Below are 21,095 nucleotides of genomic sequence, written 5' to 3'. Positions count from 1 at the left end.
GGGGGGGTTATTTTTCTGCCGGTCCGAGCACACCCAACAACCACTTGCACAACCCAAGTGAAAAGTAGTGAATGAGAGTAAAAAGGAAGTGAAAGAAAGTTGACTGAAGTAAAAAGAGCAATCAGGAAGTTCTTAACCTTAGGAAGGTTCGATGTTCCTGCATCCACCCCTCAAGGAAGGAGCGATGGACCATCCGGGATTGCTTCCTCGCTTGGAGGTGGGAACCCAAAAGGGAAGGCGGTATGGATGACCCGCCCACCCACCTGCCGAAAAAAAAATATGAGCGTCGTAGCAAATGGCGGCGCCGGTTGATGATTTTTTCTTTCCCTCTTGCAACCCCTGTGTCTCCATACACATCACCCACCACCACATTCACTTCCCACCTAGTATTCAACGAGCTCTTCACCTGTGAAGAGCCTTGATACTAGTACCTTTCACGCAGCGAACTTCTACCCACCGGGTAACGTTCGCTTAAAACTCACCCCGCCAGATCACAGCGACAAGTCGTCTGTGATCATTCACCTCTACCGCCATCATGTCGAACGACAAGGGTCTTGAGGATCTTCCTGAGGGTATGTGAATATCCTGTCTCGCAGAATCTCGACTTTACAACGTGTGGAATACCCTGTTGCGCCGGCCTGGTGCCTCGCGACGGTTGGGTGGCGATGTCAAAGGGGGATTGAAGAAAATTGAGATAAGGACTAGAACTGACAAAAAATGCGCTCCTACAGGACAGATCGAGTCTAACTACGATGAGATCACCGACTCCTTCGACTCCATGGACCTGAAGCCCGAGCTACTTCGCGGTATGTGATATTGCTGGCACCTTTTCTCGCTCATGGCGGGGTATGCAGAAAATTCCTAACTATCGACCCCAGGTGTCTACGCCTACGGTTTCGAGCGTCCCTCCGCTATCCAGCAGCGCGCCATCATGCCCATCATCAAGGGTGAGTTCTAACCCTTTTTTTCAACCTCTTCACAACCTCTTCTCTTTTGGGAGAGATTTTCCAAACCCCAGTGCCTAACGTTCGGAAATTCAGGCAACGATGTCATCGCTCAGGCTCAGTCCGGTACCGGAAAGACTGCCACTTTCTCCATCTCCGCTCTGCAGAAGATCGACCCCAACCTGAAGGCTTGCCAGGCTCTGATCCTTGCTCCCACCCGTGAGCTGGCCCAGCAGATCCAGAAGGTCGTTGTTGCCATTGGTGACTTCATGACCCTTGAGTGCCACGCCTGTATCGGTGGTACCAACGTCCGTGAGGATATGACCGCTCTCCGTGAGGGCCCCCCAGGTCGTTGTCGGTACCCCGGCCGTGTCCAGGACATGATCCAGCGTCGCGTCCTCCGCACCGACCACATGAAGCTCTTCATCCTCGACGAGGCTGATGAGATGCTGTCCGTAAGTTTGAAGCAAATCCCCTCTAATATCTCCACTTCCCGAGCTTTCGACTGATCCATTTTTCTAGCGTGGTTTCACCGAGCAAATCTACGACATCTTCCAGCTCCTTCCCCAGTCCACCCAGGTTACCCTGCTCTCCGCCACCATGCCCCAGGACGTCCTCGAGGTCACCACCAAGTTCATGCGTGACCCCGTCCGTATCCTGGTCAAGAAGCAGGAGCTTACCCTTGAGGGTATCAAGCAGTTCTACATCGCCGTTGAGAAGGAGGAGTGGAAGCTCGACACCCTGTCCGATCTCTACGAGACCGTCACCATCACCCAGGCCGTTATCTTCTGCAACACCCGCCGCAAGGTCGACTGGCTCACCGACAAGCTCACTGCTCGTGACTTCACTGTCTCTGCCATGCACGGAGATATGGAGCAGGGCCAGCGTGATGTTATCATGAAGGAGTTCCGTTCCGGTTCTTCCCGTGTCCTGATCGCCACTGACCTTCTGGCCCGTGGTATCGATGTCCAGCAGGTTTCTCTGGTCATCAACTACGATCTCCCCGCCAACCGTGAGAACTACATTCACCGTATCGGTCGTGGTGGTCGTTTCGGCCGTAAGGGTGTTGCCATCAACTTCGTCACCGCCGACGATGTTCGCATGCTCCGTGAGATCGAGCAGTTCTACAGCACCCAGGTCGAGGAGATGCCCATGAACGTTGCTGACCTCATCTAAACCCCCTAACTCCTTTTATGTCTTGATGCGGATTACGATCGCAGAACCTGCGTCAAAAGTGGCTTTCTGTGTTTCCTAACGCATTTCCGCTCGCAGCTGGCCTGATGGGGGTTGGCCAGAGGCCATCCTCTACTGACATCGGGTCACTTGTTATGGTTTCCTATGTCCCTGCACCCACGGAGATGTGACACGTTTCTGCGTTTTTGCTGTCACGGTTTTCCTTTTACTGCATTTTCTCTCCGTTACCTCTGTATCTAGCTCGCTCTGATTGGTTAAGGATGCCCTTATGATACTTAATCGAATAGATCGGGCCAAAATGTTACTTGTTCCTTACGGTGTTGTCCTAGAGTAACCTTGAATAGTTTTTTATGTTTCCAGTTTATTTTCCATCAATTATATTTTCCTTGTAGTCTATTTCACTTGCGTCTATCGCCTTTGTGTGATCCTCGCAATACTAGAAGTAGTTGTAGGCAACCTTCTGTCCGCGGGTATGTTTACCTACCGCGACTTCCATCTCCCCTTTCAACTACCCACGCAATTTTTCTTCACTCCGAGTCCAATTCTTCATTCCTCTCCCTACTGAACTCACCTCTTCCAAGGTTGGTTTGATCTTACTTTTGGCCTCTCTTCCAATGTCCATCTAACAAATCACCCCAGGTACCCATCTCAGAACAACAGACTTGAAGCAACCACCATGGCTCAGGATCCCCCCAAACCAAATCCTGCGACGGCTCTCTGGAAATATGAACTGGAACGCCAGAAACGAGCCTTGACAGAGCATATGGTTAAAGCAAAGCATCAAATAGCAGAAACTGAGGACCTCGTCACGCGGCTTTCACGCTGCCTCAAAGATCTCGCAGTTATTGTCGCCTCGGTTGCCACGTCCCTGAATGACCAGACACCCCAAGGTCAACAACGCCTTCGTCTCCTTCAAACCCAGCTCCATGATATCGTCGATCCCATCTACCAGGATGGCAAAGCTATTGTCACTCAAAACGAGACTTTGCTCGCTGCAATTTCCACGATCCGAGGCATACACAACACTCCGAAAGTGGTGGACACCACCATCACACCACCCGGCCTTTCGCGACCAAAGGGATTAGCAAAAAGCCGTCATGATCCGAACAGAGAGCGCCCTGCTTCGTCGCCGCTCACTCAAGCCCTCCTGACAATCTCTCGTTCCGATCCAAACCAAACCAACGAAGCCGAACCCAGCCTCGAGGACAAACAGGCGATTGCCCAAATTCTGAATAGGCGAAGTTTCTCCAAAAGCACAAAAACATTTATTCGTCAAAAAGGCCGCCCAATCGGTGAATACTTCGACGCCGCCCACGAATTCCGGCGCCGGTGGTCGATATCCCTATACGGCAGTGGACCTACAGATTCCTACAATGACGACACGCTTATCGAAGCCTTCATAGCCGGTCTTGACAGTGATCTATACCGGCGTCGATTCACACACTGGCTTCGTAATCAACATTGGAACTGGAACTTTCTCTTTCACTTTGCGCAGATTTTGGTCATGGAGGAGGAGTATATGGCAAAGCAGGAGTATGCGCTGGAACATAAGTTTGACGATGGTTCTGTCCTGTTTCCGGATGGGGAGAGATCTTATCGGTTTAGTTATCTGCCGCCTATTGCTGATGAGGATCTTACTGCGAGTGAGGATGATGGGGTGGAAGGATGGATATGAGGGCTGAGCATAGGGTGGATGGTATGCGCTGCTGGTCTGGGATTCCAGGGGGGGTTAGGATGCGGCGTGGATATTACGTGGTGTCATCTCGGGGGCTTTTGCTTAGGGAATTGAATTTATACTTATCTTTATCTATCATTTCCTGATGCCTGCCTCGAGTAGCGAGAAGGTTAGATATCTGCTTTCAATCGTGAGAATCTATTATTACTTTCGAAATCAAGAGCTTTTGTAAGAACTATGACCAGGAATGCCCATGGACTACAAGTTTCTCTGAGAAAGTAGCCTCTGCGTATATTCTAATTCGTACTTTGTATTTCCTGTCCCTTTCCCTTGAAATATTGGAATATCTACCAATCATACAATCTCTGCGGATTCTCCACCATCAAAGTCTTCCACTCCTGATCAGACAACCAGGAGCGCAAACCCCTCAACCAAGCCATATCATCAACTTCCAGATATGGAGTCTCCTTCAAAGCCTCCTCTCTCGTGCGCACCTTCATCAAGGGCGTATGCGGCCTGTGAACATCAATTAGCACATTAATTCACACTACCCAACCCAACCCAATGAACAAGGACGAGAACATACCAATCACTCCCCCACAAAATCTGCTGGGGATTAGCATCAAACAAAGCCCTAACAAGCGGCTTGAGATCTTCAAAATACGGCGCCTGCATACTAACCCGGTACGGTGCACTAATCTTAACAAAAAGATGTCCCGAACGAACTAGGTCAAGAATATCATCAAAACCAGGCTGCTTGGTAGCATCACCATCACCATCTCCCGGAACCCCCACTCCAGAGAAACCAGATAACATGCTCCACCCCTTAAGCAAAGCAAAATGATCCGTCACCAATCGAATCCCTCGTCCCACAACCTCATCCTCAATAACTGGTCTCAACAGACCCCAAAATTCCGGGTGCGTATGCGTAAAAGCCATACTCCACCCGGTACAATGACCACCCAGCGCACGAGCATGAGCAGTCAACGCGAGCTTCTGAAGCTCAACGTCATGCATTGCATTGTAGCGGTACATGTTAACTCTGATACCGCGGACGCCGTTTTTATGTAAATCGGCGAGTTCGCTCGGTGTTATTGTTTCGGGATCGATTACGGCTATGCTGCGTGTTGTTGAGGGGTCGAGGTCTTGCGTGAATGTGTGAAGGCAGGCACTGTCGGCGCCGTAGGATAGGCCATGGGTTAGGACGGAGTTTGTGAGGCCCGTTTTGAGTTTGAAGTCGGTGTATTGTTTTGTTGTTGCGGGTGGTGGGGTTAGATGGCGGTTTGGGTCGTAGGGGAATCTTGAGGCTGTTCAAGTTGGTTTTTTTGGCTTTGAATTGAGGTGTAGGGGTGGCTTACGTTCGAAGATGTGGTGGTGGACGTCCCATCCGCCATCAGGGAATAATGATGGTGACATGTTTGGCTTGAGTCGGCTTATTTGATGGGCTACTACTCGTTTGAGAAAGTCATGGATAGTGTGTTTCCAATTAGACAGTGACAAGACCGATTGCAGTGCATAGATGCCGTGGTCAGAGCAAAATAATATACAATAAAGAGACACTCGGCCGGCAATGATCGACCCAAGAATTCCAAAAAGAAGAACAGGCTAAAAGACGGGGCAACAGACCGGGCGCAGAGGCCGGAGGAAAGAGCCCGGAGTGTCCCATCCATGTCTGGCATAGGAATATTGCGAGATTCGAGATTCCGGGGGTCATTCCCCAGGGTGGACGCTGGGAGTATCACAAATGGCGATATCTGGAGCGCTCCGGGTGGGTCTGGACTGGTCCGAAACGCGGAGGTATCTTCACCAAGACCAACAATTTGAACCTCTTGGAAGTTTCAATTCCGATCCTTTTTTCGGACAAAGTCCGATAGAATATTTTGCGTACCTCCCAGACCGTGGTTGTCATGATTGTCGATTCGCGATGTCGGACTCCTCCCATCCGCACCACAGAGCTGGTCAGCAATTTCGCTCATTGGATGGGCTCATGACCGACTCATATGAAGCTGGGTAATCACATGGCATGGCGCATTCAGATTCATTTTAGAGCTGAAATCTATTATGGCGACTGGCAAACAGCAAGTATCCCCATGGCAATCTATCCTCGCTGGGGGTGGTGCCGGCGGCCTTGAGAGTTTGATCACTGTATGAATGTAAAACAAATATGAATGGGGAATTGCATACTAACTCTTTGAAATATTGCAGTATCCGACAGAATACCTAAAGACCCGTCAACAACTATTTCAACCCGGCGGCGCACAGAAACAGTCGCTAATACAGCTCCTCACCTCTACCATTCGACAGCATGGCGTCCGCGCGCTCTACACTGGAAGCGGCGTTTTCTGCGCCTCCAATGCTTCCAAGTCCGCTATTCGATTCTTCACATTCGACACGGCCAAACAGTTCATGCCGACCGATGGGAAGGGGAAAGTCACACCTTGGGAAATATCGGAGCCGGATTGTTGGCCGGAGTGGCAGAGGCAATTATCGTGGTAACACCCGGGGAAACCATCAAGACAAAGATGATCGATGACCGTGCTGGTCCGAAATTGTACAGATCGACTGGCCATGGAATTGTTTCCATTGTCAAAAAGGAAGGACTGCCAGGAATATACCGGGGCATGATCCCGGTTACATTAAAGCAGTCTGCCAATGCAATGGTGCGGTTTACGAGCTACAACATCTTCCTCAGTCGAATGCAGGCAATGTCTTTGCCTGCGTCAATCTGTACGGTCCTCTCAGGTGCTATGGCCGGTGTAGTTACCGTTTATGCCACTATGCCATTTGATTCGATTAAGACGCGATTGCAAGCTGTTGATGGACACCAGCGGTACCGAGGCTCGCTAGATTGCTTCCGCTCGGTGATTACGCAAGAGGGAGTCTCTGCCTTATGGAGGGGAACTACTCCACGGTTGGTTCGGTTGAGTGTTCGTAGATCCCAACTTTCCCACGTTTGTCGGTTGTAGCTGATCTTTTCAACCATAGGTTTCCGGCGCACTCAGCTTTTCGATTTATGAGGCTGTTGTGCAGTGGACCAGGACACTGTCGGTGGCGAAAAGTAAAGAAATGGACAAGGCGCACTTGTAGACATAAGTGGTCAATGTTTACAAACAATGAGAGTAATCCAAACTTTCTTTTGCTTTCAAGTTTCTTTTTTATTTGGACATATTAGATGGTTGAGTGGATAAGTGCTAGAGCATGATTATGTAGATTTGTAGAATCGACAACGTTGGTATCTCTAGATTCGGAATCCTCCCAATCAACCACGGTGATCCATTTTAGTCCGATATGCTCGAGATTTTCAAGATTTCCGAATACGAGGATCTTTATGCCAAGGCCTTACATTACCTCCGATACAAAGTACATAATAGGGCGGGATCCGTGGTTCCCCATGGCACCATACATATGCGCGCTGTACCCCAGACTCGGTCTGCTGGCCAAGCCTTTCCCCACAGCCCGAAACCTTCCGTTCTCAACTCCCACGAGATCACGACACGGCCATGTTCTGTTCAAAGTCTTCACGCATTTGAATCTCACGGCACTCCTAAAAGCTCTTCGGTAGCAGCGACACACCGGCAATATGCCTCCCGAGGATGGCAGCGCTGCGCCGCCGAGGAAAGTCCGCTCGGCATGCCGCCGATGCCGCCAGAAACGAGCCAAAGTGAATATCCCCAACCATCACACTATGGAGAAGTTGCTGACCATGTTGTGAGTGTGATGGTGGAATTCCCGCCTGCAGTAACTGTGCCCGGGCAAAAGTTCCATGTATTGATGTTCACACGGGTAATAATGATTTGTCCATTCCTAGAGAGTGAGTACTGTCTGCAACTATTGCCACTCCAAGGCGAATTTTCTAACGTTGGGAAGCTTCGCGGTGAGATGTTGTTCTCGCATAAAATGGCTTGAACAAAATCTAGCCACTCTTTGCCCTGACTTTGATCTGTCGAAAGGGCCTCAGGTGAATGTGGATTCTGTTGAAACGCTCAATACGTCCCAGGATGGTCCGAGTGTCGCTCCGAGAGCCTCTGCTACACAAAGGGACACTTCAGAACCGAGCTTTCAGGAGCCTTCAAACGAGCCTGTCACGAATAAACGCTCTCACTCCGCTATAGAGTCAGAAGCAGACTCCCCGCTTTCTGCTAAGGCACGATCTGTGGCGATTGACCTCGGCATGCTTTCACTGCAGTCAGATTCGCGCCAGAAACATTACCTGGGATCTTCCTCAGGATTGCTTTTTGCCAAGCTGATGGGTCTTGACAATGAGCCGCAATCGCAGCAAACCGCAACCCAAGCACGTCGACTGACCCCCCGGCGCATATCCGACGAGATATATCAGTCTCTCTATAACAAACTGAGAAAGGTACCGCTCCCATCTCTCTAAAAAACAGGTCTATGAAGCAGACCCACTGACCTCCAAAGGAACTGCCACCTCCAGAAGAGGCATGCCTTCTACTTGAAGTGTATTTCGAGAATATTCATATAGATCATCCATTTCTCCACCCCGCATCATTGGTCAACGCGTATCATGCATTGTATGTGTGTGCTCAAGCAGGATATAATGGATCTGTTGATCAGAATGGTTGGATTGATGCTGTCCAGCCTTTTGGCTACAATGGGAAAATTGATACAGTCGCCGGTCGCGAAAGCACTCCAATCTCTTTTGCTACCACTATATTCCATGTTTTCATGGTCTTCTCATTGTCTGCAACTGTCCTGACCAGGAAGAAAAATTACGATCACTCTCCCGCTCGCTTTCATCGTATGGCGATGTGTACGGCATCGGAAACATTCTCCGGAATTTCCGTGCCGTCTTTGCAGGCCGTGTTACTGCTGGCTGTCCAAAGCCTCATTGAACCAGCTGGCATGAATATCTGGACGTTGGTTTATATCGCCATGTCTCACTGTATAGACCTCGGACTACAAAGAGAACCGCCCGACTCCGGCATGCCAAGCTGCGCAAGAAGTATTTTGAGATTCATCTTCTACACCGTGTATTCCATGGACCGGTAAGGATACCTATATATGGTAACTTCTAGAGAACGGTCTGCTAATTGAGATAAACCAGATCGATTGCCACTATCCAGGGACGCCCACTTGGAATCCGAGATGAAGCATTTGATATTCGACCCCCCGACGAGACAGATATCGCGAAAATGATGACAATGGCGGAAGGGGACTTGGTCATCAAGCTGCCAGCATCACGACTTTTCGAGCTTTCAATTTCAAGGTTTCGACTAGAACAACACATCTCAGAGATTAAGCTTCTCCTCTACCATTTGCCGACCCGCACCCATAGCTTTGTTTGGCCAACAAATCTCACCGAAATACAAACAAGAATCAAGTTCGATCTCGATGACTGGCTTCAAGGGGTTCAACAGATAGTTGCATCGAACGACATGGACGAAGAAGACATGTCCAGTTTTCAATTTCAAAAATTGAAACACGAGCAGCTATACCATTCAGCTGTTTGCCTGCTTTTCCAACCATCGCAATCATTCCCCTCTCCCAGCCAGGAGGCATTGAGAATTTGCTATGAGAGCTGCAGCAAGCGTTTGCAAATCTATGACGCGGTTAGCAACCAAGAGATGCTTTATTATAATTGGCGCAATATTCACGGGATTTTCTCCTCGGGGGCAACAATTGTCTACTGTGCCTGGGCCTCCCGAGACTTGCAACGCAACATACCATTTGCAAAGCTACTTCGTGATTTGCGCACATGTTCTAACCACCTCAGTATTGGAAGCCAATGGTGGCCTTCAGTGCGCAGTGGCAAGGAAAGCTTCGAGATGATGATCGATTTAATCATCAAATATTTCAGTGACCTGCAGGTTCAAATCCAAGATACACGTACCTCTTCCGAGAGGCAAAGACAACCCACTAGCTCCCAGGCTGGAACTCTAAAACCGCCAACGTCTTATAGTAGTGTTTATGCTGTGGAAAAGGAGCCGGCAGGTCGAGGTATTGCCCACGGTGATGAGGGGCACCCTGGGCCTGATCATTTTGACTTTGTCAATCAGGACCCATCATTTGGGATAAGTAAGTTTGAAAGCCTCGTCAAACCGGCAACAGATTCCATTCCACGGTTTTGCTAAAAGCCTCTTGCTAACCTGCCCAGTGAATAATGCTCAGCCATCACTCGACAACATGGATCTGTCAATTTCCGTGGACACCTTGGAAGACTTTGACCCCCCAACAATTGAAGCTGCGATGGAGAATTTCATGGCAGATTATTTACACGAAGATTGGGGCTGGGATCCATTCTCAAACACCACAGGGCCTTTTGACTTTCAAGGGAATGGAACCCTGTAGCCTATTGCGCGCAGAGCCGTTGATAACAGACTTAAGCATGAGGGTTTTAGACAAAACCTCTATGACTACAGCTACAAGGAACAGCCTAGCCTCTGTGCTAGAATTTCAAATTTCAAAGTGTATTTTTATACTGCCTGCTTGACAAAACATCTACTTCCTAAGCTTCTTGATGGTTGGTCCCATCTCATCTCCATTTTCCAAGCACTCCCTGGTCTTCTCATCAACCTCATACCGCTCCTGACAAAGACGCAAACATTCTTCGACAGTATCAGGGGGGATCGCAATGACACCGTCACAATCACCAAGGATATAATCACCCGGGTTGATGGTCACTTCCTCGTTCACTTCAGCATTATCATACTCGACCGGAACGTTGAGCTCTGACGACCGAGTAAAAGTGTTCGATCCCAAAATACTAATTCCTCGAGCAAAAAGTCCCAGATTCAAGGCACGGTGCTCCTCAATATCCCTGAAGTGACCATCGATGACCACACCAGCAGCTCCGAGCTTCTTAGCGCGAGTGCTCATCAATCCTCCCCAGCATGCGCTGATCAACCCTTTTGGTTGCGAGACAAAAACGACACTATCCTTTGGTATGGCGTCGGCGAAGTGACGCGGGGGATTTGGCGAAGTTTCATCGGCCGTTGGCACCATGCGGACTGTATAGGCAGGACCGAATATTTTGGACGGTCCGCTCATTCGTTTCGGGCTGTACATGGATAGACCGGATAGGTATCCGCCATGCTTGATTCCGAGCTTCACGAGAGCGTCTCCGATCTTAAGGAGGCCGAGTAAGTAAAGCTTCGGTGATTTGGAGGCAACGCAATAACTTACATCGCAGGAGGCAAACTTGCTCAATGCTTGGACGGCCTTTGCTTTAGCTGCCATTCTAGTTGTGAAGTATTAACGAGATGGTGGTAGTTGCGATGTTGGAAAAAATTGGTATCCTGTTGAACACAGGTCAAACTGGGTATCTCGGCCTAATCCCTCCCAATTGACCAAATGACAATAAAAAGTAATTGCCATTATGCGGAGATCCCCATCATTGCACAGGCTCGGCTGATTGTTAAACTTCAACGTGAACCCGAGCATTTCATTGGAGCGGAGGCCTCCAGACCCCGCCCGGAACAGCCCAGCATGGCAGACAAGACTCGCAAGTGGCGATCTCGGCGAACAACGAGAATCGGTGGATCGAAAAATGTTCTGAATTCAAGAGTTTGGTATTGGTTGCTTGGAGTCGGCCCGGTGCTTTGTTTTCTATAACTGCCTCCCTGCGTTTTTCAAATTGCGCGGTCTGCGATCGCGTCTTCCCCGACCTACAACATGATGTCGGAAACCTTATCGCGCCTTGCGCAGAGACGATGGAGATTACAGACATCCTTGGTTATACAGAGGCGAATGCTTGCAACTTCTAGCGCATATCCGTCTAAAATCCTCGGGGTCGACTACAACAATCAACTCGCGGTCCTTTACACTTTGAAGAAGCAATCAAAACGTCCATTGACATTGACCGAGAAACTACTCTATAGCCACTTGATCGTGGATGGAGGCCGTGAGTGGGACCTGGAGAAAATCGATCGCGGAAAGACTATACTTGAGCTTCGACCAGATCGTATTGCCTGTCACGATGCCACTGCTACGATGGCTCTGCTTCAATTCATCAGCGCCGGTCTTCCCCGTGTGAGAACCCCAACGACAGTACATAGCGACCACCTTATTATTTCCGAGAAGGGCGCAACGGAGGATCTACAGCGCGCTGCGTCGGAACACGCAGAGGTTTATGACTTCCTCAGCAGCGCGTCAAGAAAATATGGCATTGGGTTTTGGAAACCTGGTTCAGGAATCATCCACACTGTGATTTTTGAGAACTACGGAATGTAAGTTATAGCTGTTTGTTCTGAGCACCGAAGAAATTTTTCTGATTATTATTTTCCCCAAAGGCCTGGTGGATTGATTATCGGAACTGATTCGCACACACCGAATGCTGGAGGATTGGGAATGCTTGGTATTGGAGTTGGAGGCGCTGATGCTGTGGATGCTATGTCAGGAATGCCATGGGAACTCGTTGCTCCCAAGGTGATTGGTGTCAATCTGACAGGTCAGCTTCAAGGATGGACGTCAACCAAGGATATCATTTGCAAGATAGCTGGCATTCTCACTGTTTCCGGGGAAAGGGCTCAGTGATTGAGTTCTTCGGACCAGGCACTCAAACACTGGGAGCAACGGCAATGGCCACTATTTGCAACATGTCGGCAGAGATCGGCTCTACATCTTGCATCTTCCCCCACTCACCAGCAATGGGTCGTTACCTATCAGCGACAAAGCGCGAATATGTGGCACAGGCGGCCAACGAAGTGCGGGATGTTCTTCTCACAGCCGATGAAGGATCCCAAGAATACTATGATCGCATTATTGACATCGATCTCTCTACCCTCGAACCGCACATTAACGGCCCATTTACGCCTGATCTTGCCCATCCACTATCACAGCTCAAAACTGCCATCGCTAAACAGGACTGGCCAATCGACCTGAGCCATGCCATGGTTGGCAGCTGCACAAACAGCTCGTACGAAGATCTTGATAAATGCAGACAGCTTATCCGACAAGCCAAGGCTGCAGGGACTCTTAAGTTCAAGGTACCATTCCTGTTGACACCAGGTAGTGAGCAGATACGCGCAACCGCCGAAGCCGACGGCATCCTGGGTGAATTGAGGGAGGCCGGTGCCATCGTGCTTAGTAGCTCATGTGGACCATGCGTTGGATCATGGGACCGCAAGGATGTGGACGTCAAGGGCAAAGAGAAAAACTCGGTTATTTCCAGTTTTAACCGCAATTTTATCGGTCGGCATGACAGCAACCCTGCCACTCATTCATTCGTGACTTCGCCAGAAATGGTTACGGCCTTCGCTTACTCTGGTCGGCTTGACTTTAACCCCATCATCGACGAAGTCATCGGATCCAGATCGTCGTTCAAATTCGAGGCCCCAATTGACCAGGAGCTACCACGGCACTTCGAATCTGGCATGGACACATTTCAAGAACCACCCGCTGACGGCTCCTCCTTTTCAGTTTCTGTGGACCCCAAGTCGGATCGTTTGCAGCTATTGAAGCCATTCGACAAATGGCAGCCCGGTAGTGCCAACGACATGGAGATTCTTATCAAGGTTTCTGGAAAATGCACAACGGATCACATTTCACCCGCAGGCCCATGGTATAAATATCGTGGCCACCTTGAGAACATCAGCAACAACATGCTTACCACCGCAACGAATGCCGCTCTCCCTAATGACCCGCAGTTACTTGGACACACCAGAAACCCTCTGACAGGAGAGGTAGATGTCGTACCGGAAGTCGCTCGGCAAATGCAAAAACAAGGTGTATGTTGGTGCATCATCGGCGATAATAATTATGGTGAAGGTAGCTCTCGCGAACATGCAGCACTTGAGCCACGATTTTTGGGAGGAACGGCGATCATCGCACGCTCGTTTGCACGCATTCATGAGACGAATTTGAAGAAGCAGGGCATGCTTCCACTTACGTTCGATGATCTTGCAGATTATGACCGCATCGCGGATGGAGATCGAATCTCCTTGATTGGAGTTGAAGAGGGTGAGCTCCAGCCCGGCAAGTGCGTCACTATGAACGTAAATAGCAAAGATGGCTCGACCTGGGAGGCGCGGCTAAGCCACAGCTTCCACCAAGGGCAGCTTGCTTGGTTACGGGCTGGTAGCGCTTTGAACCATATCAAGACCATAACAACTGCCAGATAGATTGTATATTTTGCAAAAGCGTGTATTTTATTTCGACTTGGTACCTCCTGATTCTTCGATAGACTCGGAGCGTGATGTTATTCTGCCGTTAAACTTAATTTTTCAAACATTCCACATCTTTTGACCACTCTTTAGTTACAGCTTGATTGATTCTATGAGGAAGCAGGAAATGAGTCGACAAAGTGCTGAATTGTGTAGATACGCTAGGCATCCTGCCTAGGTGAATCCAATTTGGTCTTGAGCTAGATAAAGTTCTCAGGCCTTGAAATAGTATCTTTGAAATGTTATCTCAAATGAGAGGCATGCAGCGTTAGTAGGGTACATGTGATGGAATGTCAAAATAGATTACGCATATTCATTGGTCAATGGATTCAAATCCGAGGACTATGACCAAAATACAGAATAAATCGGACACCGAAAGTCGAAAAGGTAATTTGATAATTAATGGTTCGCAATTGCCACCCACGGATCCCTCCGCCGCCCCCGGAATGCTCCTTACCCCAGATTTATTTCCCCATGCCCCGTCCAGACCAATGCCGTGTCGGCAATTCGTCAACCAGCTTACTCTGCCGTCACATTTCTCCATTTTAATCCCGCTCGGGCTGGTCCTAGTTCAAATTCTCCCCCCACACGAAGCGTTCGAGATGGAGCGTGCCACCCATCGTGTGGTGTCGTTATTGCGTACTGGTTCAACTTTATGGAGCCAAAGCATTCATATAAACCCGCCTAGTGCACTGCTTCATATCTTCGGAATATGAAATCAGCTCGTGGCCATCTCAATCTTCGCACATTTTAAGATTTCTCTTCCTTTTCAACCCTTTCTGAAAAATGGGTGCTGCAGGTGGAGGATGGTCTAACGAAGCCATAAAAAAGGTTCCTGTCCCAGCTCGCCGAGGCTATGTCTGGCTTGCTGCTATCTGGGCCTCTTATTGTGGTGGTCTCCATGGTTTCAATACAGCTAATATCTCGGGAACCATGAGTTTGAAGCCATTCATAAGGGACTTCGGATGGTCAGATCTTCCCTCGGAAACGATATCTGATTATTCAGGATGGGTCGTCTCCTCGATGCTTCTTGTAAGAAAATGTGGATCCGCGTCTTTATTCTTTGCCCAGTTGCATATCTAAATTCTCTAACCGACTATCCTTCACAGGGACAAATTCTCGGGGTCTTGATGTCAGGCCCTTTAGGTGAACGGCGCGGTCGCAAATATGTCATTATCTCTGCCGCCATCTTTTACTCCATCGGCGCCATTTTGATGGCTGCCAACTTTGGCTCGCTGGTTGAGCTGCTTGTCGGGAGAGTCATGTCTGGCATTGGCTCGGGCCTGGGAATGACAGTCGGACCCATTTATATATCAGAAATCGCCCCTACAGAAATGCGTGGAATGATGACGACATTCTATAACATCAACATTATGGGTGGGGTGGCTGGAAGTTACTGGATCAATTACGCCTCATACGAGCATATATCTCCTGAAAACAGTTGGCAATGGCGGGCTACGCTGGTCCTTCAGTTGATTCCTGCCATTGTTCTCTTCATCGGTTTCCCCTTTTTCCCGGAAAGTCCCCGTTACTTGATGATGCGGGGACAAATTGAAGCTTCCAGACAAAGTCTTTTGAAAATTCGTGGCCTGCCAGAAACCGACTCTTATTTCAGTCGTGAATACGACGAAATCAGAGGCCGCGTTGATGCAAATGCCGAGATCCAGTCTGCCTGGCAATCCACGAAGTCGCTTTTGGGCACTTGTGTCGCGGACCCCTCGACTCGCAAGATGCTTTTATTCGTGATGATTGTCCAAACATTCTTCATCATGACTGGTGGCAACTCGATCACCTATTATGCCCCAACTATCCTGAAGTCCATCGGCTTGGATTCGGCTCAGGTCCTTCTATTCTCGGCCATCTATGGTATGATCAAAGTATTTAGCATGCTTTTCTACGCATTCTATCTTACCGATCGTTTCGGTCGGCGTCCGTTATTGCTTATCGGCTCCGCAATGAATACCGGCTGTTTGATATACCTCGCTGCTTATCTCGGTGTCGCCGACCTCTCTAAACCAGGCAGTCCCTCACCAGCTGCATGGGTGGCCATCGTTGCGATCTGCATCTTTGCTGTTGGATATGCGTTTGGCTGGGCCCCTGTTTTCTCTCTTACTGCCTCTGAGATTTGTCCTACTTCGACTCGTGGAACAGTAGTGACGATTTCCTTTATCTATCAAAATTTGCTGAATTTCGGCATCACTCGTGGATTCCCGAGTATGACCCAGGATATGCACGCTTGGGGGCCCTTTGCACTATTCGCCGCTTTCACTGGCTGTGCTACTGCATGGGTCTTTGTTGGCTTTCCAGAATGTAAGGGACGAAGCATGGAGAGCGCTGGAGATTTGTTCTTCCTGCCTTGGTATAAAATTGGCTTTTCTAAGGCTCCCACCTTTGAGCAGCAGGCTGCTGAGAGAGTTGTTGATTTGGAGAAAGCATCATGCAGTGAACACCAGGAGGATATTGCTGCAGAAGAGTGTAAACGGGGATAAGGCAGTTACACTCAAGCTTGACCTATCATTAGTCACGACTGTGTCTTGTATACTCCCACTCTTACATTCTTGGTGATATAACACCAAGAACATTAAACAATGAAATTCCGCACTTGTCATATGTACACGCTATGAATCCCTGTGCTACCCCTGGGCATGTACAGGTTAGTAGCCAATAAAATCATATAACGTAGGCAATTCCGGTGCTAAGGTCAAAACATATCAGTTCATTGCGAGTGTGACTGGGAACCGACATTAGTTCATTCTGAGTATGACCGTGGGAGAAATCACTTCATCGTCAATGGGGAGATGAACGGGCACCAGTCTCGGATTATATTGCAGGACCAGAGAATGTGGCCCAGGGGTCATTATCTGGGAGACCAGAGCTTTGTATCCTTTTGGTCTATGCGCTACCTTGAAACAGGATTGTCTGGGCAGTTGGTATCAAATCTAAGATGAAGAGATACCTGCTTGCCTTAGATTGGTGAGGTTTGCAGCATCGTGGTAAGATTGCAAGGCTAAGAGAATAATTACTAGTACGAGTTGGGAGCCTTGGGTACCCTTTGCACACAGACGACCGATAAGCAAGTTTTGCCACGGCTGCGTTGACTTAGGCGAGTTAATAGTCAATGATGATGTAATGAAGACCCTGCGGTTAGTATTTGCTCGCTACACGCTCCGAAAGGCTAGAATTCACACAAAAATTGCCCAAAGCTTATCGACTCAAGATATCACTAGTTAATCGGCAGCCACAAGTCTAGCACAATATCCGATCGGTAAGAGACCAAGCGCTGCTACGAGAGACCTTTCCCCCTATTATCTTCGACGAGCTTTCACTCAAGGTAAAAATTTCTTTGCTAAGGTAACCCTTTCAGCGGTCGAACATCCGTGGATGTTGTGGAGAAATGACTAGTGGGCGATCAAAAAGTCAAAAGGTCAACATATCACTGATATCCGATGTTTTCCCGGTACTAAGCAGGGAGAAGTTACTGTTGTCCGACTTGGATGGTGGCATTGCCACGCTGGTACGCTTCGAGGAGCGCCAACTTCAAATACGTACTGTATGGTATAAAATACCAGTATGTATGGTTAAAACCAGGGTGGGGACCTTTAAACCTTGGAACCGCAGTACGAACTTGGATCTCGTATTCGTCTTCGGGCGCTAATTACTATCCGAACTTATAAACATGCAGCTAGCAATCAATCACCCATAATACTAGAACTCGAAAATCTTCCTATTTTATTTATTTTTAGCCTTTTCATCTTTTGCTTCGCCACTTATCATGGAAAATTTCTGCCTGGGAGAGTTGCAGAAATTGAAACAAGGTTCGGATCAGGGCCTATAAACCCAAGGTCCCTGCTCTCCCAGTGTCGAAAGTTCCAACGAACAATCACAACTTCATCGAGCTTTCTAATAGCGCACCCAACTATTCAGGACTTTCATTATTTACTCCATTCGATCTTTTTACTCTACTTACTTCCACTCACCATGGGCGCCTCTGACTTTGTGCTCTACGAATACACGCCGAGTCTGGTGGCTGCGGTGATTTTCGCTGCACTGTTTTTCTTGACTACCGTACTTCACCTTTGGCAACGAATTAGAGCCCACTCGAACTATTTCAATCCGTTCATTGTCGGAGGAATCTGTACGTGATTCGCTGATTCACCTCCATTCATGCTATGTACTAATATGGAATATAGTCCAGGTTATCGGTTATGGCGCGCGCTGTGTCTCGCATTTCAATAAGACATCAACTATTGCCTACGCCATGCAAAGCTTATTCCTTCTCCTGGCACCAATCCTATATGCAGCTTCGATTTACATGGTTCTCGGGCGAGTGATTAGGTTCGTCCGCGGAGAGCACATGAGCTACATTCCGGTCGGAATCATGACCAAGGTCTTTGTTGGCGGTGACATTCTTTCCTTTCTCCTCCAAGCAGCAGGTAAGCGCCGAAAATATTATTTGTTCCCACCTCTGTACTATACTAACGATTCATCCTTATAGGTGGCGGTATTATGACCGGCGGCTCTAAGAGCAGCTTCACAATCGGCCAATGGGTTATCGTCGGAGGTCTCTGCGTCCAACTCGTCTTCTTTGGGGCCTTCCTTGTTTCGGCCTTGATTTTCCACTCTAAGATCCTCCGCCACCCGACCGCTGAATCTGAGCAAAAGATGCATCTCGGCTCCTTCTGGCCCCGCGACTGGAGAGGAGTTCTGTTTGCATGCTACGTTGCCAGCGTACTGATCCTGATTCGTTCCGTCTACCGTCTTGTTGAGTTCATTCAGGGACAGCAAGGCTATGTCATGACGCACGAGGTTTTCCTATATGTCTTTGATGCCACTATGATGTATTTCGTGATGGTGCTTATGAACTTGCGTCACCCGGCGCATGTTTTGCAGCAGCAAAACCCGTCTGACTCTACTGAGCAGAAGGCATAATCGCTCACTTCATTTCCAGGATGAAGATGCTCAACTATTCGTTAACAGATTGTTTTCTTATGGAGTCGTGGTGTTACACTTTTTCATTCTTTTCTGTTGTTATTGTTCGTTTCCTCACTCACTTTGCATTCATTTTCTACCTAGACTCATCTACTTAGAACCATGACCATGACCATGACCATGACCCATGACCCATGACTACGATATGCAATTCTGTATAGCTAAAACAAGACAAGTGTTCAACTCCAGTAGGAGAATAAGATTTAAGTCCGATTTAATAAAGTTAAGGCTTTCTCAGGATGCTACTTTTTTAGCATATTTTGAATTTCATAGGGAGTAATCAGAATATAACTCCGTCTGTTAAACTAAGGTCTCACATCGAGAGAGAAAAAATGGAGAGAGCGCCAACGATCTTTCTGCAATATAAACAATGATAAGATAGGTCGCCACTATAACTTTAGAAGCATCCAAGTTCCTCTTACGGCCATTTTAGTGTGCCCAAGAATTGTTCGATGTACACTAGTTAATGATGGGGTCAAGAACAAATTACATGTTCAAAGACTCCGCTTGAAAGGGAAATCTTGAACCCCACCTAGCACACGAGCCGTTCATACAAGGAGCTTCTAGTAAAAGTTTGAATAGTCTTATTCGTCTCCACAATTTGCTCGAATTATTGCACGTATATGGCTTCTTGGCCCTTCGATTATATGTAAGAATCCTATTTAGAAGCATGAAGCCACGACTCCTTTTATGGGGACCAGCCCAGCTGTTCCATTGGCCACTGTAACCAGCAACGGTACTCTTCACTTAGGCAGTAGTAGATACCCCGAATTAAATGGATGCTAAGCCCTTGCATCCACCACGCCCATTCAAGCTCGCGAGTGATCACGCAGAAATAGGAGAAAATGATCAAAGCTTCGGGAGTTCGTTGCCGAAGGAGAAGCAAATAGTCATCCGAAATCTGCAACAACCAGACAAACACATCGGCGGTCTGGCAACTGAAATGGCCCTCTTCTTCAATAAGGGCAAATGTTTTCGCCAAATCGTCCACAGCATCTAGGTAGCAGCTCAAGATCCTTTCATCTGTCACCCTGGTCTTCAGGAGATGTCGCAACTCCTCAACATATGTCAATTCTGTAGTCGATCGGGAATTCCGCATGTGGTTCCTGCGTTTTCCAATCTCAAACATTGGTGAAAGGCTGCCCGTTCTGATCGTGGTCTCTGCCGCAGAAATGATAAAGCGAGTGCCACGGAACAGTGACAGCCACTCAATGTCTTTGCCGCCAAAAACCCAGAAATCTTCGGGTTGTCGTGGTTTGGCACATGAGATGATAGAGGTCACCGTCGAAAAAAGGTAAATGGCAGGGGCATTGTCATCGTTGATATTGCGCATATGAGACGAGATCATCTCCAGCGCTCGATTGTGATGTAACTCTGCTTGGGCGACATAGTCATCATGGCATTCTGGGTGTAATTGTGCGAGATGCAGCGCTGACAGGGATAGTATACCATGCAGGACGTATGGATAAGAAAATCCAATTTTGGGAACTCTAATCCGCCACACGGTTTGCAGCACAGGGAGACGGGCTATGGTATAGCAAGTAGATGTGGAGAAGTGATGGAGCAGCTTCATCTCTGCTAAACCCATCGATGGACCAGTGGAATCCCCTATAAAAGTTCCACTTGACGGGCTAGGAATTGCGCTAGCAGAAAGTGGCGAAGCGGTTCTCACTTGACCATCTGTATTGGATGTTTCAGCGAAGAAGCACTCAATTCCGTGTTTGATGCAATTTTGGCAGTCTGGTCTGGTTTCATCACACTTTTCACCGCGTGACAGAACATTAGATTCAAAAGAAGAGAAAAAATAAATAAAAGTTTCGAGCTTTCGATGACAGGAGCATTCTTTTACTTACCTTTACCTTGCGCGCTTTGCAGCATTGACAGCCATTTCTGGATTTGCTGTGTGGCCGACGAGGCCTCACACGCTTCATCCCCAAATATTTGCCAAATCAGAGATAGAAGCTTGCAAAAGGGAACCCACAACCTAAATTTGCAGTTCGTTCTACAGGGGCCTGAGGCCTAAACACTCGAAGAGGATGTGATGTGGATGCCATCTAGGTAGAATTTCGCGCGACCGAGATGATGGGGAGCAATGCGAAGTAAGCAAGTCATGACTAATCCATGACATATCCCTGTCAGTGCGCCTAATCCGGCAAATCCATTGCTTTGATT

General features: G+C 48.4%; 10 protein-coding genes across 10 annotated transcripts; 7 read left to right on the top strand and 3 right to left on the bottom strand.

Moving 5' to 3' along the window:
• Positions 1–535: 535 nt before the first annotated feature.
• tif1 (putative eukaryotic translation initiation factor 4) lies at positions 536–2,120 on the top strand (the record flags this gene model as incomplete). Its single annotated transcript, XM_056629336.1, has 5 exons — positions 536–572; positions 732–806; positions 879–947; positions 1,041–1,399; positions 1,467–2,120. The coding sequence occupies 5 exons, from the start codon at positions 536–538 to the stop codon at positions 2,118–2,120; spliced, it is 1,194 nt and encodes a 397-aa protein (XP_056488638.1).
• Positions 2,121–2,814: 694 nt separating this feature from the next.
• Positions 2,815–3,813, top strand: N7509_004698 (uncharacterized protein; the record flags this gene model as incomplete). Its single annotated transcript, XM_056629335.1, has 1 exon — positions 2,815–3,813. One exon carries the CDS (start codon positions 2,815–2,817, stop codon positions 3,811–3,813), a length of 999 nt encoding a protein of 332 aa, XP_056488637.1.
• Positions 3,814–4,160: 347 nt separating this feature from the next.
• N7509_004697 (uncharacterized protein) lies at positions 4,161–5,229 on the bottom strand (the record flags this gene model as incomplete). Its single annotated transcript, XM_056629334.1, has 3 exons — positions 4,161–4,329; positions 4,400–5,120; positions 5,172–5,229. The coding sequence occupies 3 exons, from the start codon at positions 5,227–5,229 to the stop codon at positions 4,161–4,163; spliced, it is 948 nt and encodes a 315-aa protein (XP_056488636.1).
• A 645-nt stretch (positions 5,230–5,874) lies between these two features.
• Positions 5,875–6,779, top strand: N7509_004696 (uncharacterized protein; the record flags this gene model as incomplete). Its single annotated transcript, XM_056629333.1, has 2 exons — positions 5,875–5,947; positions 6,019–6,779. The coding sequence occupies 2 exons, from the start codon at positions 5,875–5,877 to the stop codon at positions 6,777–6,779; spliced, it is 834 nt and encodes a 277-aa protein (XP_056488635.1).
• A 322-nt stretch (positions 6,780–7,101) lies between these two features.
• On the top strand, positions 7,102–10,122 carry N7509_004695 (fungal specific transcription factor domain-containing protein; the record flags this gene model as incomplete). Its single annotated transcript, XM_056629332.1, has 5 exons — positions 7,102–7,624; positions 7,731–8,173; positions 8,233–8,819; positions 8,879–9,849; positions 9,929–10,122. The coding sequence occupies 5 exons, from the start codon at positions 7,102–7,104 to the stop codon at positions 10,120–10,122; spliced, it is 2,718 nt and encodes a 905-aa protein (XP_056488634.1).
• Positions 10,123–10,272: 150 nt separating this feature from the next.
• On the bottom strand, positions 10,273–11,010 carry N7509_004694 (RraA family protein; the record flags this gene model as incomplete). The annotated part of the gene is made up of 1 exon (XM_056629331.1): positions 10,273–11,010. The coding sequence occupies one exon, from the start codon at positions 11,008–11,010 to the stop codon at positions 10,273–10,275; it is 738 nt and encodes a 245-aa protein (XP_056488633.1).
• A 510-nt stretch (positions 11,011–11,520) lies between these two features.
• N7509_004693 (uncharacterized protein) lies at positions 11,521–13,892 on the top strand (the record flags this gene model as incomplete). The annotated part of the gene is made up of 3 exons (XM_056629330.1): positions 11,521–11,999; positions 12,063–12,220; positions 12,325–13,892. 3 exons carry the CDS (start codon positions 11,521–11,523, stop codon positions 13,890–13,892), a joined length of 2,205 nt encoding a protein of 734 aa, XP_056488632.1.
• An 828-nt stretch (positions 13,893–14,720) lies between these two features.
• Positions 14,721–16,423, top strand: N7509_004692 (sugar porter family MFS transporter; the record flags this gene model as incomplete). The annotated part of the gene is made up of 2 exons (XM_056629329.1): positions 14,721–14,966; positions 15,044–16,423. The coding sequence occupies 2 exons, from the start codon at positions 14,721–14,723 to the stop codon at positions 16,421–16,423; spliced, it is 1,626 nt and encodes a 541-aa protein (XP_056488631.1).
• Positions 16,424–17,912: 1,489 nt separating this feature from the next.
• N7509_004691 (RTA1 domain-containing protein) lies at positions 17,913–18,863 on the top strand (the record flags this gene model as incomplete). Its single annotated transcript, XM_056629328.1, has 3 exons — positions 17,913–18,069; positions 18,125–18,367; positions 18,430–18,863. 3 exons carry the CDS (start codon positions 17,913–17,915, stop codon positions 18,861–18,863), a joined length of 834 nt encoding a protein of 277 aa, XP_056488630.1.
• A 748-nt stretch (positions 18,864–19,611) lies between these two features.
• N7509_004690 (Zn(II)2Cys6 transcription factor domain-containing protein) lies at positions 19,612–20,854 on the bottom strand (the record flags this gene model as incomplete). The annotated part of the gene is made up of 2 exons (XM_056629327.1): positions 19,612–20,745; positions 20,777–20,854. 2 exons carry the CDS (start codon positions 20,852–20,854, stop codon positions 19,612–19,614), a joined length of 1,212 nt encoding a protein of 403 aa, XP_056488629.1.
• Between the last annotated feature and the right edge of the window lie 241 nt (positions 20,855–21,095).

Source organism: Penicillium cosmopolitanum, assembly GCF_028827165.1.
Source record: "Penicillium cosmopolitanum strain IBT 29677 chromosome Unknown utg000006l:49.0-5199605.0:1.0-5204138.0, whole genome shotgun sequence".
In the NCBI taxonomy this organism is placed as follows: domain Eukaryota; kingdom Fungi; phylum Ascomycota; class Eurotiomycetes; order Eurotiales; family Aspergillaceae; genus Penicillium; species Penicillium cosmopolitanum.
The sequence above is the reverse complement of the archived record's forward strand: the minus strand, read 5'-3'. Positions and strand labels throughout refer to the sequence as shown.